Below are 20,974 nucleotides of genomic sequence, written 5' to 3' on the forward strand. Positions count from 1 at the left end.
AACCATCCATCGTTCACACCGCGGAAATCGGACGACTGCTGTGGGCTGGGCAAGTAGCTATAATGTCGGACAATAACCCGGTGAAAATGGTTCTCGACAACGTTCCGACGGGCACAAGGAGACGAGGTGCGCAGCGGGCAAGATGGATCGTTCAGGTGGAAGATGATTTGCGGACCCTCAGTAGACTGCGTGGTTGGCGAAGTGTAGCCGTGGACCGAGCCGAATGGAGCAGACTCTTATATACCGCACAGGCCACTTCGGCCTTAGTCTGAATAATTAAATAATTATTTCAACATTCAATGAAACAGCCTGGTACCGAAATGACATTTCTCAAAATTGTCTACATGATTATAAAATTGAAGCTAGCTATCTCCCGAAGGGTGTTGTCTGAAATCATGAAGTTTGACACGTCGCAATATGGGTTGTTAAGACTGAGGGAGTGACGTTGCGCACCTCGACTCGATACGAGCAAACCACACTAGTAACATTTTTGTTTTATACTGGTTTTATCACACTCTTGTAGAGTAAATTATCGTCTTCAAGAGCGGTATAAAACTTATAATGTTACTTGGGCATGCAAACTGTCATACGAAAGAGCTGTTCAAAGGAGATGCGCAATGAGGCCTCAGGTTCCGATAATATCCGGAAATTGGCCGATTCGATAAAAAAATTCCAGTACAATGAAGTTTGATACGTCCGGAGATAACTGTAAGCTAATTAGGAAATGTCCAAATATCCATCAGTGTTCTTGCTTTGCAAAATCATGAAGCAAATTTTTCTTCAAAATAGGCAAATATACTCGCCAAAAGCTTTCGAATGAACATAAATTTATGAATTTTTAAGAATCTCGTGCAAATAGTGGCCCGGTCTCAGCGAGAATTACTCAGTTAGATAATATAGTGTGGATAATTTCTTTGGATTTAGTTAAGATAGGTCAGCGAGTGACTCTACCGATAGGGGAAGGTGGGAAGACTTGATCATCCCCTGTTTTATCGAGAACTAAAGTAGCTTTGCTCTACCGTATTTTTTAGTATAGATCCTCTAGACAAATGACATTTAGGTGGTGAGTTATTTTTTTAATTATCAACTTTTTTTATTCTGCAGGGCGGTTCGTATGTTTTGACCTTCCTAAAGATTTTTTTATTGGCCACGCAAAATTTGAACAACTTTTCATAACAATGACCAAATGCTTTCGTGTTTTCACAGCACAAAGCCATAAATATGCTTAATGATATGTACTGATGAAAATGTCAACATTTTATCAAAGTTTTAGGATATTTGGATTTGAAGTTGTTGCCTCAATATGGAGACACTTGATCCCCCATTAGTCACCCATACAAAAATTTAGCGAAAAAATTCCAAAAAATATAAATTTCTTCTCAGGCTTCTATTTTTTTTGTAGATTTGACAGATTTGATGAAGGGCTGCCGGGAAAAATTATGTATTGCCTAGATATCATAGAAAGGGGATCAAGCCTCCCCAAATTTTAAAATTGCATGTGCTGTCGAATTCAATAACAAAAATCCGTCATGTATACGCACAGTAATTCGAAAATTCCGCGTATTCTGAAGGAAAAATATTTTAAAAATCTGAGGGCACCTCTCTAATTTTATCAAAGCAAGTTCTTGGAGAGGGATCAATATTTTAAAAGTCGATGTTTTACAGCACTCCAAAAAATTGATTGTGTATCAATAACAACAATGAATTAAGGACTGTCATACATCAGTAAAGTTAAATACTATATTTCTTAGAGGGCCTGTGTGAAAATCGCGTATGTTACTGATTTATTTATCTGTTATTTATAGCGGACTAGAAGCTTAAATTCAGCAGAGAACCAATTGTGCGATTGCGTTGCGTTGTAACGGAGTATTTCTTAGATTGAATACTGATATCTCTCATGTATATTCTTAATAAAAATAATTACTCAATTGCTTATGGAATTAAATTCAGCAGAGAACCAATTGTGCGAATAACTACAAATATTTTACTATCTTTGGTATGAACTTTCAGCTGCAGCTTTCTTTGAGCTTCTGGCTAGTATGGAATGTTGACTGACAGTCAAAACATTCAGACGGTGGCATCAACAATTCAAAAATCTAAAAACGTCTCAATAAGAAGTGTGGGAAACGTCCAATTTTGTCGATTCTAAGTTGATGTCAAATGACGTACATACTATATATGTAACAAGTCTGTCAAATTGAACCCGTTACTTCTGTAAATAACGAATTCAAATTGAACAGCAAGCAATCAGAGCTTTTTATCACTATGAGCGAAATGTCTAGCTGCTTAAATGAGAGTTGCAGTTGAATGAACTCATACCAGCGCTTTCGATTGACCCAGGTACTGGAGACAATCATGACTCACACTTGACGCGATGACGACTCAAGCTTCTTCTGGTTCTGTGCAGTGCTTTTGAGTGAGAGTCTGAGAACTTGCATCAAGCGGCACCAAAATATTTACACAGCCGCCGACCAAACGCGAGAATGGTTCACCAGAGCTTCCAAAGCCCACATCATTCGGTTTTCTAGGTGGCAGTTCCAAGCAAAGCATCCGCCGACCGATCCGCCGGACCGGGAAGCAAGAGTCAAGACACATTGCTCGTTCGGGGTGGATTAAATATAAAAGTTTGAACACACGATTTACGATTCGGCAACCGTCCCGAAGACCGGTGTTGTGGCGTTCGAGCGCACGTATCGTACCTACCTATATGAGAATGAGTCAGGTCGTGGTTAGCGCGCGCGGTCGCGAGCTCCACCGAAGAAAGGTAACTTGTTTCAGCTTCTGCTCACCTGGTATTTTTAAGCTCGATCGTGGCGATCAGGCGCTGCTGCGCTGCTTTGAATGTGTCATCCCGATGATGATTAACTTGTCGTGCGCATACCGACCGGCATAGTTGGGGCTGCTAGAGACGATCGAAGTTCGGTTCAAGAAGCGAACGATCATTGTCGATCGAAAGGGAAAGTTTATGCTGCTGCTGGTTGAGCAGTCAATCGGGTTCGTCGCTTACGATAGGAGACTCGATAAAAAATGTTAAAGATTCGAATCAGCTAATAGGGTTCACAGAAAGTGCAAAACAGTTGGTTCACTTGTATCGGCAGTAGGTGAAATATTTTTAATCGACGTAATCCATACCAATAAGTTTTGTGTGATTGGTAATTATGATTACAATAATTGTATTATCCGCTGTTTTCGATTTCGTTGCGATTCCATTATGACCGGAACCGATCAATGGGAAATTGCTCGGTGGCTCTATAATAGGTATAAGTAGATCTGAAAATGTTTTGAAATTACGGGAGCGGCTCGATGGTGGTTGAAGATCACATTAGTCATGCCGAATCGAAGCCAATCGCTTCGAACGGTTAGTTTCAGCTCGTGATTTGTTAAGTAGTTTTTCGTAATGCCAATGCAGTCGCAATGTTGGAGACCTTCAACTCTAGCGAAAGAGATAATTCAGACTATGTATCAATGATACTTTGATACTTTAGGCTATCATTGCTTTGGAAAAAGATAAAAAACATTGTATCAAGTACAATGACTATTTGAATGTTCGTTTGAAAATATGGATTTATGACATTTTATGGTAAATGTGAGAATTTATGTATTATATCATTACAAAATTTGGTTACTCAAAGTTCGGAATGAGGTTTTATTCATTTGAAATAAATTTAAGCAACTAAATTTTGAAACATTATACATAGTACCATTTGTTCAATTGGCATTGGTTTTTCACTATTTCAGCATTGGTTTTTCACTATTTCAACATCATGTATGTTTAAATATAAAACAATGATCAATATCAAAAACCTTTTCTAGTTATCACTTTTTCTTTCAAAACATCATATGCGTATTTCATATTTCATTCTTTCAAAACATCATATTATTGCCTTCCTACTCGGGATGTCGTCATGGGTAGATTGGATGGTGAAAAATCATCATCAACACGATCACATTATAAACCGGTGCGATCGCCGCGCTCTGTGTGCATCCTCTGAATTTAATTGCTTCAGACCTGAACTATACCCGCACACACATACACATGTCTCTCCGCGATCATGGCGGCGGTCACAGCTTTTTAATGCCTATTTTGCAACAGACCGACTCCGCGACTAGAAGAGAACCTTCATGGAAGAGTAACATCTTTGCCACGAACATCTACCACCTTTTGACGGCGCACAGTGTCGGACTTTGGATCATAAACTCAACAGATTATGAAATGTGTGTTAAATCTAAAGAAATATTATTTGGATAGGAGTGCAACGATCGTTGGTCAAACCATTATATCAACATCATACTGAAATTGACCAACAATCGGTCACTGTGCAGCGCATCCACCGTCTAAATTGTTTCCATTATAGTCTGTGAAAAAGTGTCGTTTGTACTCAGCATCGAGTCTACGGTTGATCGTCTAACTGCAGTTAGTGTAGTTTCGTTCGTCCAAAGCGCTTGACTTTTAATAAATGGGTGGTCGGTTTTTACGGCGCGTTGGGATCATCAACTGTGTGCTTTGTTTGCAGATACATCATGGTCGCGTCATCATCATCATCAGAGCTTTTAGCCTAGCGGGATAGTGCATAATTTATTGAAACAAATAGTGAGAAGTGAACGATTAAGCACAGCAGAAGTAGAAGATTAGCAACAGTGTGTGCGTTTCGCTCGAATTTATTGTGAAACAACCGTTCTGCACCTCCCAAGAAGAAGTTCTGTTAGTTAAGCAGCGGCGGCGGCAAAAGCAACAGTAGCTGAAGCATGGGAACGAAGATAGAGTATGTCGATTCGAGCCACATGTACGCGACCAACTATATCAGAAACTCGAAGGCGATCGCTGTGCTGTGGGCAATCTTTAGCATTTGCTACGCGATCATCAGTGTTGTGGCGTTTGTCACACCCGGTAAGTGCATTCGTTTATGGAGTTGGATGTTTGTGCAGCCGTTGTCAGGTGCTGGCTGTTTATTTTAACAACTGAGCGGAGCTGCTGTTCTTTTCTAGCGATGTTTCATGACGGGCAAGTGGTGTTTAAAAGGCTGTTATACAATATTTAGCAAGTTGGCCATTATGAACTCTTGTGTTTGTAGAATTTGCACCATATGACTTACCTTACATGTATGTTATTTTTAGCATTAGTGAATTTTAAAAGTACGCTGCGAAACAGAAAATGACGGCTCTACTGTGATATGTTCTATTACAGTGAGAAGGTTTTCAAGGACGCAGCCGATCAAAAGCACAGTCCACTCATCTGATCTGTCGTGTTCGTAATATTTACAAATCTTTTTTTTTTTAAATCCTGAATTCCATATAAAATATATACAGTTATAAAGTTTAACTATTTGTATTTTCTGTGAGTTCGATACGACTGAGAATACCTCTGCATCTCCACGATTGTCTTGAGCTGTGGTGTTGTGTTAGTATTATAGCATATTTTTTCAGGATTCACTTTGGTGAGTGATGCGATCTATGGGAGGGGATTATTATTTATTTATTCAGACTAAGGCCGAAGTGGCCTGTGCGGTATATAAGAGTCCTCTCCATTCGGCTCGGTCCATGGCTACACGTCGCCAACCACGCAGTCTACGGAGGGGAGGGGATTATATGAAATGTAAATAAAAACTCGCATTAATTGATTTACTTTTCGAACAGAACCGAGCAAAACAAAAAATCTCGAATCGCGCGACCGTTTTACTTGCTAATCGAAATAAGCATAGAACTAAATTCTGCGAAAGTTATGCGTCTGATTTATTATCTGATCGCACAGAATAAAACTAAACACTCGAATCTGCATCCGATACATAGCATGTTCAATAGGGTGGCTCAAATTAGTATGGGAAAAACTTTTTTCAATTTTTTTGATGATCTGGATGAGTATCATAGTTCTTCTTCCTAAGTTATGCCGTCCAACTGCATTTCACTGTTTTTGGATGTTTCTGCATACATTTTTCCATATAAACTTCCGACGAGTTTATCACTGCCCAAACGTTGACCAATTTGGCTGAAATTTTGTCCAGAGCATCAGGGCATCAAATAGAACCGAATAAGAGGGCGGCCCATCAAAATTTTTGAAAAAGTGCTTTTTGAGCCACCCTAATGTTCAATCACAAACTCGAAACAGCTTTTCTTATGAACAATTCCTACAAACCTGTTCGTTATTAAGAAAAATGACCCGAAAATTTAACTCCTTATTTATTATCTATAAAAAGTACATGAAGTAGCTTGTGAACACAGGGCTTGCTATTCTTGACACTCATGAAAATTCGTGAATAGTGTATCTGCGATCACTGACGAAGCGAATCACCAAATTTAATATTTTCACTGGTATTTAATAAGTACTATATACGCCAACATTGTTCTAAACAACTGATATTTCACCAATTTGAATAAATCGGAAACTTCTGAAGGAATTTATGGAGAAATGAAGGACTTTTTTTTCTGAAAATCATTTGAGAATGTCTTCGATATTTTTTTTTAGAAATTCTTTTGAGACTCAATATAAAATAATTCCATCTGAAATTTAGTTGTAAGCATTTTTCCGGAATTATAATGTACTTGAAGGAATTTTCAATGGATTTTTTAACGGTAAAATATTTCTAAAAATGTATTTCTGAATGAATGAATTCTAAAAGAAATTTTCAAAAAATTAAAGGAATTTTTAAAACACTTTAAAGGAAGTCTCAGAGGTATTTCCAAAAGAATTCTCAAATTAGTTGTACAAATCAATCAAAATGTATAGACCGGTCATCGGACCGGATAGTCTGCACACCGTATCGAATGACAACGGCCAACGATGCATAAACTTAGCAGCCTCCCGCGGAATGGTAGTCCGAAGCACCTTCTTTCCCCGCAAAAATATCCACAAGACCACATGGAGATCACCTAACCAAGAAACGGAAAACCAAATCGACCACGTTCTAATCGACGGCAAATTCTCCTCCAACATCACGAACGTCCGCACTTACCGCAGTGCGAATATTGAATCCAACCACTATCTCGTTGCAGTATGCCTGCGCTCAAAACTCTCGACGGTGAACAACACGCGTCGAAGTCGGACGCCGCGGCTTAACATTGGGCGGCTACAAGACGGTAGACTAGCCCAAGAATACGCGCAGCAGCTGGAAGTGGCACTCCCAACGGAAGAGCAGCTAGGCGCAACGTCTCTTGAAGATGGCTGGAGAGATATTCGATCCGCCATAGCACTATGGTCCAGGATACAGATTTACGCGAAAAGATGCATTTTAAGCCAAAACTATATTTTTCAGAAAAAACTGTTGTTCTACAAAATTGTTCGAAATAGTAAGGCCATCATTATGGCTCTACCAAAAAATAGGGTGGCCAATCATATAAAAAAAATTAGAAAATATTTTTTTTATTTCTCTCTAATTGGATTAGGGTGTACCTCAAAAAAACAGTATTTTTGATCTACTTTTTTGTTTTAGATTTCTCGAAAAAGTCGTCTTTGGGTGACCTTTAGAGCAAAAAAAAATGCAACTTTCGATGGGTAAATATGCTCAATATCTTCTTCCGATCAAAAGTTATAATCGGTTTTCTGTTAAAATTTTTTTTTTCATAAGTTGATATCTCCGGTTAGCGCATACCAAAAAAATATATTCACACGGCATTTGAAAGAGAAATGAATGTTCTTTATTATGCCAAAAAATTGGGAATATGTTATTTTTTTATTTGAAGTTTTATCAATTTTACTAAAATCATGTTTTTTCAAATAAATTAATACAACTCGACAACGGAAGAAGATACAGACGATATTCTTATAGCAAAACACGCGTTTTGAAAAACCCCAAAAGTCTTCAGAGGATGACATTCGTGAGAAATGAAAAATAAAAAATCTACAGCTTTAACACTTTTTATAAGTTTTATCATTATCATCGTATTGCAAGATTTACGAGAAAAGATGCATTTTCGGTCTGAAGCATACTTTAAAGAAACAAAATTTGTTCTACAAAGTTGTTCTGGATACTTGGGCCTCTATTATAGAGTTACCGAAAAATAGGGTGGGCCATTTTATAAAAATGTGAAATTTTATTTTTTTTATTTTGCGGAATATTGACATAAAATGTTCTACAAAGTTGTAGCGAAGCTTTTTCCAATCAACTTTGCTATATAAACTTTTTATGTAGCTCTTAAGCTTACTTGTTTAGACTAATTTTACTTGCCAGGATTAGGGTGTCTCTCAAAAAACAATATTTATGATCTGCTCACTTCATTTTTTATTTTTCACGGATATCATTTTCTGAAGACTTTTGGGGATTTCTAAAACGCGTGTTTTGCTCTAAGAATATCGTCTGTATCTTCTTCCGTTGTTGAGTTATATCAATTTATTTAAATAAAACATGTTATCGACTTAAAAGCCGCATATGATACAATCGATCGGGACCAGCTATGGCAGCTAATGCACGAAAACGGATTTCCGGATAAACTGATACGGTTGATCAAGGCGACGATGGATCGGGTGATGTGCGTAGTTCGAGTTTCAGGGGCATTCTCGAGTCCCTTCGAAACCCGTAGAGGGTTACGGCAAGGTGATGGTCTTTCGTGTCTGCTATTCAACATCGCTTTGGAGGGAGTAATACGAAGGGCAGGGATTGACACGAGTGGTACGATTTTCACGAAGTCCGTCCAGTAATTTGGTTTCGCCGACGACATTGATATCATTGCACGTAACTTTGAGAGGATGGAGGAAGCCTACATCAGACTGAAAAGCGAAGCTAAACGGATTGGACTAGTCATCAACACGTCGAAGACGAAGTACATGATAGGAAGAGGCTCAAGAGAGGTCAATGTGAGCCACCCACCACGAGTTTGTATCGGTGGTGACGAAATCGAGGTGGTTGAAGAATTCGTGTACTTGGGCTCACTGGTGACCGCCGATAACGATACCAGCAGAGAAATTCGGAGACGCATAGTGGCTGGAAATCGTACGTACTTTGGACTCCGCAAGACGCTCCGATCGAATAGTTCGCCGCCGTACCAAACTGACTATCTACAAAACGCTTATAAGACCGGTAGTTCTCTACGGACACGAGACCTGGACGATGCTCGTGGAGGACCAACGCGCACTGGGAGTTTTCGAAAGGAAAGTGTTGCGTACCATCTATGGTGGGTTGCAGATGGCGGACGGTACGTGGAGGAGGCGAATGAACCACGAGTTGCATCAGCTGTTGGGAGAACCATCCATCGTTCACACCGCGATAATCGGAAGACTGCGGTGGGCCGGGCACGTAGCCAGAATGTCGGACAGTAATCCGGTGAAAATGGTTCTCGACAACGATCCGACGGGAACAAGAAGGCGAGGTGCACAGCGGGCAAGGTGGATCGATCAGGTGGAGGACGACTTGCGGACCCTCCGCAGACTGCGTGGTTGGCGAAGTGCAGCCATGAACCGAGCTGAATGGAGAAGTCTTTTATGTACAGCACAGGCCACTCCGGCCTTAGTCTGATGATAAATAAATAATACATGTTTTTAGTAAAATTGATAAAACTTGAGATAAAAAAATAGCATATCCCCAATTTTTTGACATAATAAAGAATAATAATTTCTCTTTCAGATGCCGTGTAAATATATTTTTTTGGTCTGCCCTAACTGGAGATATCAACTTATGAAAAAAATGTAATCTTGACAGAAAAACGATTATAACTTTTGATCGGAAAAAGATATTGAGCATATTTACCCATCAGAAGTTGCAATTTTTTGAGCTCTAAAAGTCACTTGAAGTCGACTTTTTCGAGAAATCTAAAACAAAAAAAGTTGATAAAAAATACTGTTTTTTTAGGTACACCCTAATCCAATTAGGTAAAATTGCTCTAAATTAGCCAACTTAAGAGCTACAGAAAAAGCTTTTTTAGTAAAATTGATTGGAATAAGCTGCGCTACAGTTTTGTAGAACATAACATGTCAATATTCCGAGAAATAAAAAAAATATTTTCTATTTTTTTATATGATGGGCCACCCTATTTTTCGGTAGAACCATAATGATGGCCTTACTATTTTGAACAATTTTGTAGAACAACAGTTTTTTCTAAAAAATATAGTTTTGGCGTAAAATCCATCTTTCCGCGTAAATCTGTATCCTGGACCATAGTGCATTGGTAGCACCGCAACCGCTGCACTTGGCACGGTGCCCCCGGATCAGAGAAACGACTGGTATGACGGCGAATGTGAGCAGTTAGTAGAAGAGAAGAATGCAGCATGGGCGAGATTGCTGCAACACCTCACGAGGGCCAACGAGGCACGATATAAACAGGCGCGGAACAGACAAAACTCGATTTTCCGGAGGAAAAAGCGTCAGCAGGAAGATCGAGACCGTGAAGAGACGGAGCAACTGTACCGCGCTAATAACACACGAAAGTTCTATGAGAAGTTGAACCGTTCACGTAAGGGCCACGTGCCACAGCCTGATATGTATAAGGACATAAACGGGAACCTTCTTACGAACGAGCGTGAAGTGAGCCAAAGGTGGCGGCAGCACTACGAAGAGCACCTGAATGCCGATATGGCAGACGAATATGGCGGTATGGTGATGGACCTGGGGGAACGCGCGCAGGACATAATTCTACCGGCTCCGGATCTCCAGGAAATCCAGGAGGAGATTGGCCGGCTGAAAAACAACAAAGCCCCTGGAGTTGACCAACTACCAGGAGAGCTGTTTAAACACGGTGGTGAAGCACTGGCTAGAGCGCTGCACTGGGTGATTACCAAGGTTTGGGAGGATGAGGTTCTGCCGCAGGAGTAGATGGAAGGTGTCGTGTGTCCCATCTACAAAAAGGGCGATAAGCTGGATTGTAGCAACTACCGCGCAATCACATTGCTGAACGCCGCCTACAAGGTACTCTCCCAAATTTTATGCCGCCGACTAACACCAATTACAAGAGAGTTCGTGGGGCAGTACCAGGCGGGATTTATGGGGGAATGCTCTACCACAGACCAGGTGTTCGCCATACGTCAGGTATTGCAGAAATGCCGCGAATACAACGTGCCCACACATCATCTATTTATCGACTTCAAAGCCGCATATGATACAATCGATCGGGACCAGCTATGGCAGCTAATGCACGAAAACGGATTTAGCTTAGCTTAGCTTAGCTTTGACTGACTACACATATCTATGGTTGCTACTCCGTGATTGACCAGAATCAGTGAAATTGCACAAAGAATCAACTGAATGATTGACTGGGATTGTTCAAGCATTCTCAGTGTGCAAGTTTCAGTGACTCTAAAATTCAAATGATCAATAACGGCGCCGGCCACGTCCTTGTAGTCAGTTAGGAAGAAGGAAGGAATATTAGTAGGTGTTTTTTGCTATTTGAAGACCGTGTTTACCTCTGCGTCTTCACAAAAACCACAAGAAGGATTATCAGTTAATTGGTAGGCTTCATTGGATCTGGATTCACTCTGATAAGCGATACGACCGTGCCATTCTTTATACACAGTGATTTTACCTAGCCATGAATCGGGCGCGAAAAGTAGTACAAACTAACTACCAGCCTACCGGCCGCGCAAAGCAGAACACAATATTTCGACCGATCGCGCCATCGTTCCGCTGTCCGAAACAAGAGAAATCTCGCACTGAACTCACTAATGCACGAACACGGATTTCCAGATAAACTGACACGGTTGATCAAAGCGACGATGGATCGGGTGATGTGCGTAGTTCGAGTTTCAGGGGCATTCTCGAGTCCCTTCGAAACCCGCAGAGGGTTACGGCAAGGTGATGGTCTTTCGTGTCTGCTATTCAACATCGCTTTGGAAGGGGTAATACGAAGAGCAGGAATTAACACGAGTGGTACAATTTTCAATAAGTCCGTCCAGCTATTTGGTTTCGACGACGACATTGATATCATGGCACGTAACTTTGAGAGGATGGAGGAAGCCTACATCAGACTGAAAAGCGATTGGACTAGTCATTGGACGGATTGGACTAGTCGAAGACGAAGTACATGATAGGAAGAGGCTCAAGAAAGGTCAATGTAAGCCACCCACCACGAGTTTCTATCGGTGGTGACAAAATCGAGGTGGTTGAAGAATTCGTGTACTTGGGCTCACTGGTGACCGCCGATAACGATACCAGCAGAGAAATTCGGAGGCGCATAGTGGCTGGAAATCGTACGTACTTTGGACTCCGTAAGACGCTCCGATCGAATAGAGTTCGATCAGAGACTTATAAGACCGGTAGTTCTCTACGGACACGAGACCTGGACGATGCTCGTGGAGGACCAACGCGCACTGGGAGTTTTTGAAAGGAAAGTGTTGCGTATCATCTATGGTGGGTGCAGATGGCGGACGGTACGTGGAGGAGGCGAATGAACCACGAGTTGGATCAGCTGTTGGGAGAACCATCCATCGTTCACACCGCGAAAATCGGAAGACTGCGGTGGGCCGGGCAGGTAGCCAGAATGTCGGACAGTAATCCGGTGAAAATGGTTCTCGACAACGATCCGACGGGAACAAGAAGGCGAGGTGCACAGCGGCAAGGTTGATCGATCAGGTGGAGGACGATTTGCGGACCCTCCGCAGACTGCGTGATTGGCGAAGTGCAGCCATGGACCGAGCTAAATGGAGAAGTCTTTTATGTGCAGCACAGGCCACTCCGGGGCTTTAGTCTGGTGATAAAAAAAAAAGCTTATGTGCAGAATACTTGAGGCATAACAGGCTTAGGTATTTCATTACCAAACGAATAATAATTTGTTATGCATTTGGTATTATGCAGAATTAGCCAATTTCTCCTGCTCGGGAACAAGCCCAGTCTGACGGTAGTTCTCTTTTCTATTGACATAAACACACAATTCAATAAAATCGATAACAAAATCAATTTCATCATTCTCAAATAATTCTTCAAAATCTATTTTAATAATAAGGCCTTCAAGAAAGTAGATGAGCTAGGTAATAACAAATGAAATGTTATGCTAGATCTTCGCTTTGAAATAAAAGTAAAGTTGATTATAGAGAGTAATGCATTTGTTCTGAAATGATGTATTTTATGCGTCAAAGTATTGTATGCAAAAAGCATGTTCTAGAAATCCTGATCCTGATATACACTCTAAAATGATTCCAAATTAACAATTTTAGTATTTTTGTAGTAGTTTTTTCCTAGGACCCTAAATAGTTTATTTTGATTTATTTTGAGCAACCAAAATATGTGGATTAAATAACATTACATTGGGTATGGGTGGTAGTAGGTCGATACATGTACAGATTGCCAAATTCTATTTCAGGCTAAGTTGTACAAATATCTCCAGTAAGATGCTTTCTTACATCGTTAGAGAGCTTCAGCTTTTTTTTTAATTTATGCGATTCTATATTTATTTGTTGCTTTTAAAACCAATCACTGTCATGGTTATTTTGTAATCTTTATTGAAAGTTCTGTTTGCGAACTTATGCAATACATATCCAGAGTCTGAGTGTCGTATAATTGACTTCAAACAGCTGTTTTCCCTTTCTATATTACTGAGCGAAGAGTGAGAATAGCGCCGCATAACTCTTATTAAGCCAAAGCATTTCACCACCATTCGCAGCCTTAGAGCGACTTGCGCGCCAATCATTGAGCCAACACTCAAATTGCACATTTTCCTCTTTCTTTCGCAGTGAGGCGGAAAATACTAGCAAATTGGCATAACTCAAAAACAGAAAAACAGCCCTCGTTTTGGTTCAAGCACTTCAAATTATCGTTGCATAAAAAAAAAAACTCCAAAACAGAAGCAAAAACAAAACATCGCTACATTGTTCGAACAGCGACTAACCACCGACTGTGCCACGGACAAAACAAGAAGCAAATTGTCTTCCGCATGAATGGAATGTCTTTTGCGGTCGGATCGAACCTTTCGACGGGAGGCAGATGCCCCAGTTGATGCGAGATCGCTACAATTGTGCAACTTCGCTCGACGTGTGTCGTCCAATGCTATACGTTAATACGCGCTAGCCCGGCGATCTTTATTTTTTGATCAGGCCGATTATTTGTACCAAGGCGTGCGTGGCTGTGGAAGGTGAGGAAATCTTTTGCCTCCGAATGACGAAAATAAAACAAAATATTATTATTTTTGTAGTTCTTCGTTTTTGTTGGCATAACATCCCCTACTGGAAAATTGCCGAATCGTTTTTGAACGTGAAAAAGATGGAGAGTATATTGAATCAGCGATCAGTGTTAAGTGATACTCTGTTTTTGGTAGCCATAAACACCATTATAGAATATCAATCGATAAAAATTAAACTATGATTAATGATGAGTGTATTACATACTTCTGCGTGAAGTTAAACGCTTTTTACAATGTTATGGAAATGCGAAGAATTAGAGGCGAAAGCATAGGTTAGATATTTCCGTTAGGATACGGAAGCCATGAAGAATGTTTTAAAGAAGTGGATTTGGGAGCGAGTGGAGGGCAATATTTGTGATGATATAAATCTCACGACCTTCCTTCTGCCAACCTCCCGTGTGAAGAGGGAGGGAAGAGTATCAGTATGGTTTGATTTGCTCATACACCATCGCATGCGAGAGGGTTTCTATCGACGAGTACTGACTCCAAATTTCTAATATGCATATCTATAAAACATTATTCTATCTATAAAATATTCTCCATGTCTGCCGTATCCTAACGGAACTATTTAATCTATTCTTTCGCCTCTAATTCTACCATGAACATGTACGTCTATCACTGACGGCACCAGAGCTCTGGTAACGGTAGGGCACCATCAATTTTGTCGTAATTGGTGCGTTTATAATTTGGGGGCGTAATCAGTCAGACGTAAAAATTCAGTAGACGTAAAAATTCTGAATGTCTTTCAAAAAACATCCAGTTCTAAAATTATTTCAGGTATTCCTTCGGATACTTTTCGGAAATTTGTCAAGTAATTCTTCCGGAATTTCCAGCAAAAATTTCTTCACACAAATCTAGGACAAAATTTTAGGAATTTCCCTGGGAGTTCACGAACAGATTGCTAACGGAACTGACAACGGAGCTCCTGAAGGCATTTCCGACATTTAATTTGTCCAAGAATGTCCAGAATTTTTTTTCGGAATTTAGTCTAGGGATTTTTCCAGACAATCCTCTGAAAATTACTTCGGAGACAAATTCAGAAATTTCTTTGAAGATTTCCCCAAGACATTCTTTTTAAAATTCAAAGAAGCAGTTTTAGAAAATTTCTTCGTAAATTTCTATGGAAATTTCAAAAGAATGTCCAGATGAAATATTCGAAAGAAGTGTCTTAAAGCAATTATCCGAATGATCCTAAAAGAATTGTTAAATGAATTTGAGAAGTGACTCCCAAAAAAACTTAAAAGAATATCGCAGGAATTTAAAAAAAAATGGAAAGAATTCCTGGAAGAAGTTCTGAAGAAATTTCGTAAGAACTTCAATAATAAAAATAGGAATACTGGAAGAATTTATTTAACTAATTCCAGAAATACTTGCTGAAAAAATTTCTAAAAAAAATCGAAGGAATTCCCAAACCAATTTTCGCAGATATTCCTAAAGCCATTTCCAGAAGAAATCATAAAGAAATTTCTTAAGGAATTCTCCTAAGGGAATTTCGGAAGATATTCCTGAAGCAATTTCCGTAGCTATCCCAGAAGAATTTTTCATAGGAATTTCGACCAAAATTTTCAAAGTTCCTTCGGAAATACCTTGAGGAATTCGTTCGGAAATTTCTGAAAGTAATTCCAGCTGATTTACGGGGCCCATGGTATGGAATTTCGGATGGAATACCTGGAAGATTTTCTGAGTATTGCTAAAGGAATCCCTGAAATAAATTCCCGAGGGGAAGGAATTTTCGAAGGTATACCTGAAATAATTTCTGGGTGACTTACCGAAATAATTCCTGTAACGAATCCCTGAACGAACTTTTGAATAAATTCATGAAATATCACTTGAATCATACTGAAGAAATTTTCGAAGCAACTTCTGAAGTAAATTCCTAAGGAATTCTCGAGAATATTGGAAGAAGTATGATGATGGATCGACTGAAATCCCGATGTTTTTTTGTTTTTTTTTTTGGCAAGTCAATTCCAGACTCAAAACAGGGGTTTGTTTTACTGTCGTCCGAATTTTCGAAGGACCTCCCGGAGAAGTCCCTGGCAGAATTCCCGAAATAATTCCTTCAGATGTTCCAGAAGGAATTCTTGTAGAATTCTAAAAATTAATATGAAAATTCCATGAGGAATATGTTTGAAAATTCCATTGGAAATTTTTCGGAGGATTTTTCAATAATTCCTTAGAAAATTCCTTCAATAGTTCGCTCAGAAATTCTTTCTGAAATACATTTGAATACTTCTAAAATTTCTCAAAAAAATCTTTCGGGAACTTCTCCAGGAATAATTCATAAAACTGATTGTATAACATTTCACCGAAAACTATTTCGCGGAATTCATTTTCGCGGTTGAACATTTCGCGGAGTAACATTTGGCGGTTTGTAACTTTTCGCGGTACGACATTTGGCGGTTTGTACTCTTTCGCCGAATGACTTTTGGCGGAATGCACCAGTTCGCGGAATAATAATAATAATAGCCTGTTCATTCAGCAATTCCACAATTATTACCTGCGAGCAGTGGCGATTCCTTAACCTCAATCTACCTGTTCAACGATTTCGAATCTGCAAAATTTTTGAGCGTAAATGAATGGAATAAGTAGATTTTGATTACCTTAATCAAATCTGGTACTTTTATTTTCTTTTTGAACTGTCGAAATATCAAAATTTTCCATTTTTGTGTCGTTAAACAGGTAAAAAGTGAGGTTACGAGACGCCACTGCCTGCGAGGTTTCTAAACCAAGTTGCCATTTTTTTGCATTCGTTTAACACGATATTAACACGTTAAAACTTTTATACCTAAAAAGCCGAAAAAAAAAATTCGATCATTTTCCTAGACCGGGCAAGAAGTTGAGCCCAGGCTCCTTCAGCATAGTCTTGCTTGGCAGCCACGCAGCTTCCCGCTAAGGAAGGCCTCCCAGAATATGTAGAAGTAGTTTTCAAAATTTCAATTGCAGCTTATACCGGGCAGATACATCCATTTAAAGAAGGCGTAATCCCTCCTTTCGCCTTATACCGGGCAGACGCGTTCTTTTAAAGAAGGCATTAACAACTCCTTTCGCCTTATACCAGGCAGATGCATCCATTCAAAGCAGGCGTTACCCTTCCCTTCGCCTTCTACCGGGCAGACGCGATCTTTTAAAGCAGGCATTATTAACTCCTTTCGCCTTATACCGGGCAGACGCGCTCATTTAAAGAAGGCATTATCAACTCTATTCGCCTTATACCGGGCAGATGCATCCATTTAAAGAAGGCGTTACCCCTGCCTTCGCCTTATACCGGGCAGACGCGTTCTTTTAAAGAAGGCATTAACAACTCCTTTCGCCTTATACCAGGCAGATGCATCCATTTAAAGAAGGCGTTATCCCTCCCTTCGCCCTATACCGGGCAGACGCGTTCTTCGCCTTATACCGGCAGAGGTGGTCGGGTTTGATAAAAAAATGTATTCCGGGTCGGGTCGGGTCCGGGTTTGAAGGAAATTTACAAATCGGTTTCGGGTCGGGTTCGGGTTTGCAAAATGCAAAACCCGACCATCTCTAAGGCAGACGCATCCATTTAAAGTAGTAGGCATTATCTTTTCCCTTTGCTTTATACCGTGCAGATGCGTTAAGTCATAGAAGGGACTACCTCTTCTTTATACCGAACAAATGTGTCCATTTCAAGACCCGATCAATAATGCATAACAAAATTATAACAAGGGGAGTTATTTATTTCAGAAAAATATTGTAACAGAATGTAAATTTTGCTGGTTAGTTGTTAAAATAACAAAAATTATATCAAAATACCTCTAGCCATAAGACAATTAAAACAGAGGTTGAAACCTTCATATCAACAAACATATAAATAAACGTTGATATATTTTTTCTGTACAATCTACTTTCAAGGTAATTGCCTACATCACGGATAGAAATCTGGTAGGGGAAAAGTGGGTAAAACCGACACCTTAAGCAACTTTACAGTTCCCCAATCTATGAAGCAATTTTCTGCTCTAGAAATTTCATGCAAGCATACTTTGGCTCTTTATGCATCAGTCCATGAGGTCTCAGGATAATATTTCTTGATAGAATTTGGTTTATGATGAAAACGCGAACAGTCCATCTTCCAGCCCAAACAGCTGGTGTGCGGGTAAGATCGACACCACATGAGGGTAAAACCGACACATCAAGTCGTTATGGAATCGAACATCAGAACAATTCTAAATGATGTTACAACATAATTGAAAATGATTAACAACATTCATTTTGATATTTGTGTATGAAATTCATGTTTAGGGGTCACTCATAAACGATGGTTGAACAAAATTTTATATAATTAAAATCATCAGCACATATCATATTTTTTTAGTTTCTTTAGTGGGTTGGGTAAAAAATATAGTATGAGATTTTTAGTAACAAATTTACTAACTACTACTGTAATATTTACCTACATTTAAATTTCACTTATTTTAAAACTCTGTTTATAATGGTGATTTAAAATAAATGCGTATGTTGCAGTTATGACAAGAAATCAAAATGACTAGTTCCGTAGGTGACAAGCTACATGTTTACAGAAGTGAAAATGGATCACGAAAGAACAACACTAGAGAACGGATTGAATATATCTAAGAGCAAAATAAGCCTAAAAATACGGTTCTTCTTTGAGCACTATTGTTATCCGACCTGCAGGATTTCCTTGATGACTCAATATTACCTTCTAGACCTATTGTCACGCCCAATGATGATATGATATGTAATCAGTCTATGATTAAGTTATATTCCCCGGCGCCTCGTTTTTCAATAATTGAATTTTATTATGCGAATGATGAGTTTAATAAAACAGAGGTGTTTCGTGATTCGATGGCAGGTGTCGAATTTACCCCAACTGATAACATAATAATGATGAGATACATGTGGATGTTCATAATTAGAAAAGTTAACTATTTTTCCACAACATACACAAAATGATGTTCAATTATGGATCAGAGATGGATTAAATACTGCAAATCAACAAATTATTGTCGTAAAAGCTTATACACCGATGCCAAAATTTTACATCATTCATCTCCTCAATGGTTATCAATGCTTATTGTCTGTTTATTATGACTCTTACACCTCTTCGCCAGCTACAAAATGACTAGAAATACAAGAAATCAAACGTTTATTCAAAGCGTGTCGAAATTCTGTCCGATAATCTCTTGGAATAAGAGATTTGAAGTGGTGTCGGTTTTACCCACAATTCCCCTACGCTACCACGACGGATTTCCATCCATAATGTAGGCAATTAACTTTGTTCCAGCTATGCATTATTACCTCCGATTTTGTTTTCAATGTCTACAAAAAATGTAGGCAATTATTTTGTGAAAATAATCATAACTAAAGTTGTTTTTTGATATGAAATAAAACTGGCCGAAGACACATTTTTATCGAATTATCTAATTATAACACACGTTGTTTGAAATAACAACTATTGATATAATTGAGATATAATTTTGTTATGCATTCCTGATCGGAGAATGCATTGTTTTCCCACTTTGCGTTATTCCGACCGGATGCGGTCATTCAAAGAAGGCATTACCAATTATTATATCTATGGTTGAGCCTGTCCCAGTGATTTGGCAATGAATTCAATTGGTGAGATTGTTTCATTGTGTTCTTACTAATTGTTTCCTACGATTATGTTTCCTTTATCAATATTAAATACGCGCTGGATTGAATAATTCGGAAGTTTGCTTATGGATCCATTATCCAATAATTGTAGCATAAACAGGCGGGGCATATTGTAAGCAACAGTGACCTCGTATTGATTATGAAATACCAGGCAGTCTGGAATGGGTCATTGGAGCTGCAGTAGAGCTAGCACTTTCTATCTTACGGATTAAATCTGACTGTAAACCTATTTTAAACAGACAGCTTTCTTCCATCACATCACTGCCAGTCAGCAGGGGGTAGTTTGTACACGCACGCACGCACCTTCGGAAATTATTTTAGGAGAAATCCTCCATAGATTTCTTCAGGAAAGTTTTAAAAAGTCCAAATTATTTTCGAAATACCTTGCGAAATTTCTTCGAAACTCATTTAGAAATTTCCACGAGAAATTTCGAGAATTGCTTTGCAAATTCTTTTGAGAATTTTTTCCGAAATTCTTTTAGAAATTTGTAAATTCCATTGGAAATTTGTTTGGAATTTTGACGGAAACCATTTTAAAAATTTCTTTAAGAATACACACGGAAATTTTTTTTCAGGAAAACCTTCCAAAATTTCTTAGATTTTTTTTTGAGTATCTTTATAAATTTCATTGGAAATTGCTTTAGTAATTCCTGCCGAAATTGAATAAGAAACTACTTCAAATTTTAAATGATTTTCATCAGCAATTATTCCAGGATTTTCTAAAACAAATTCTTCCAATTATTCCTTAAGAAATCCATTCCGAAACTCTAGGGAGAAATTCTTGGAATTCCTTCGATATTCCTCTTAGGAATATCTTTATAATTTCGCTAAGAATTCTTGAGAAAATTAATTAAAAATTCCCCTTGAAATGTAATTTGACGTTACTCAAGGCTTTCGAATATTCCATTAGAAATTCTTTTGGAAATCGGACATTCAGACATTCGGACATTCAGACATTCTTGTAGGAATCATTCAGAAATTACTTCAAGAGAACCGTGGGAAATTTCATCTGGAAATTCCATTGACATTTCTGCTAGATACTCTTCCGAAAAATCGCTTCTTCTTCTTCTTCTTCTTCTTATTGGCATTACATCCCCACACTGGGACAGAGCCGCCTCGCAGCTTAGTGTTCATTAAGCACTTCCACAGTTATTAACTGCGAGGTTTCTAAGCCATGTTACCATTTTTGCATTCGTATATCATGAGGCTAGCACGATGATACTTTTATGCCCAGGGAAGTCGAGACAATTTCCAATCCGAAAATTGCCTAGACCGGCACCGGGAATCGAACCCAGCCACCCTCAGCATGGTC

The 20,974-nt window shown here is 39.1% G+C and overlaps 1 protein-coding gene across 9 annotated transcripts in view; it reads left to right on the forward strand.

Moving 5' to 3' along the window:
* The window catches only part of LOC134214011 (LHFPL tetraspan subfamily member 3 protein), a 70,787-nt gene that overhangs the window by 20,267 nt on the left and 29,546 nt on the right, over nt 1–20,974 (forward strand). For all 9 annotated transcript variants that reach the window (XM_062693463.1, XM_062693460.1, XM_062693458.1 and 6 more), the window contains exon 2: nt 4,515–4,888. In XM_062693463.1, the coding sequence (XP_062549447.1) occupies nt 4,747–4,888 (142 nt within the window). In that variant the 5' untranslated portion in view covers nt 4,515–4,746. The remainder of the gene's footprint in view (nt 1–4,514; nt 4,889–20,974) is intronic.

The sequence above is a fragment of the Armigeres subalbatus genome, chromosome 2, assembly GCF_024139115.2.
Source record: "Armigeres subalbatus isolate Guangzhou_Male chromosome 2, GZ_Asu_2, whole genome shotgun sequence".
Classification (NCBI taxonomy): Eukaryota; Metazoa; Arthropoda; class Insecta; order Diptera; family Culicidae; genus Armigeres; species Armigeres subalbatus.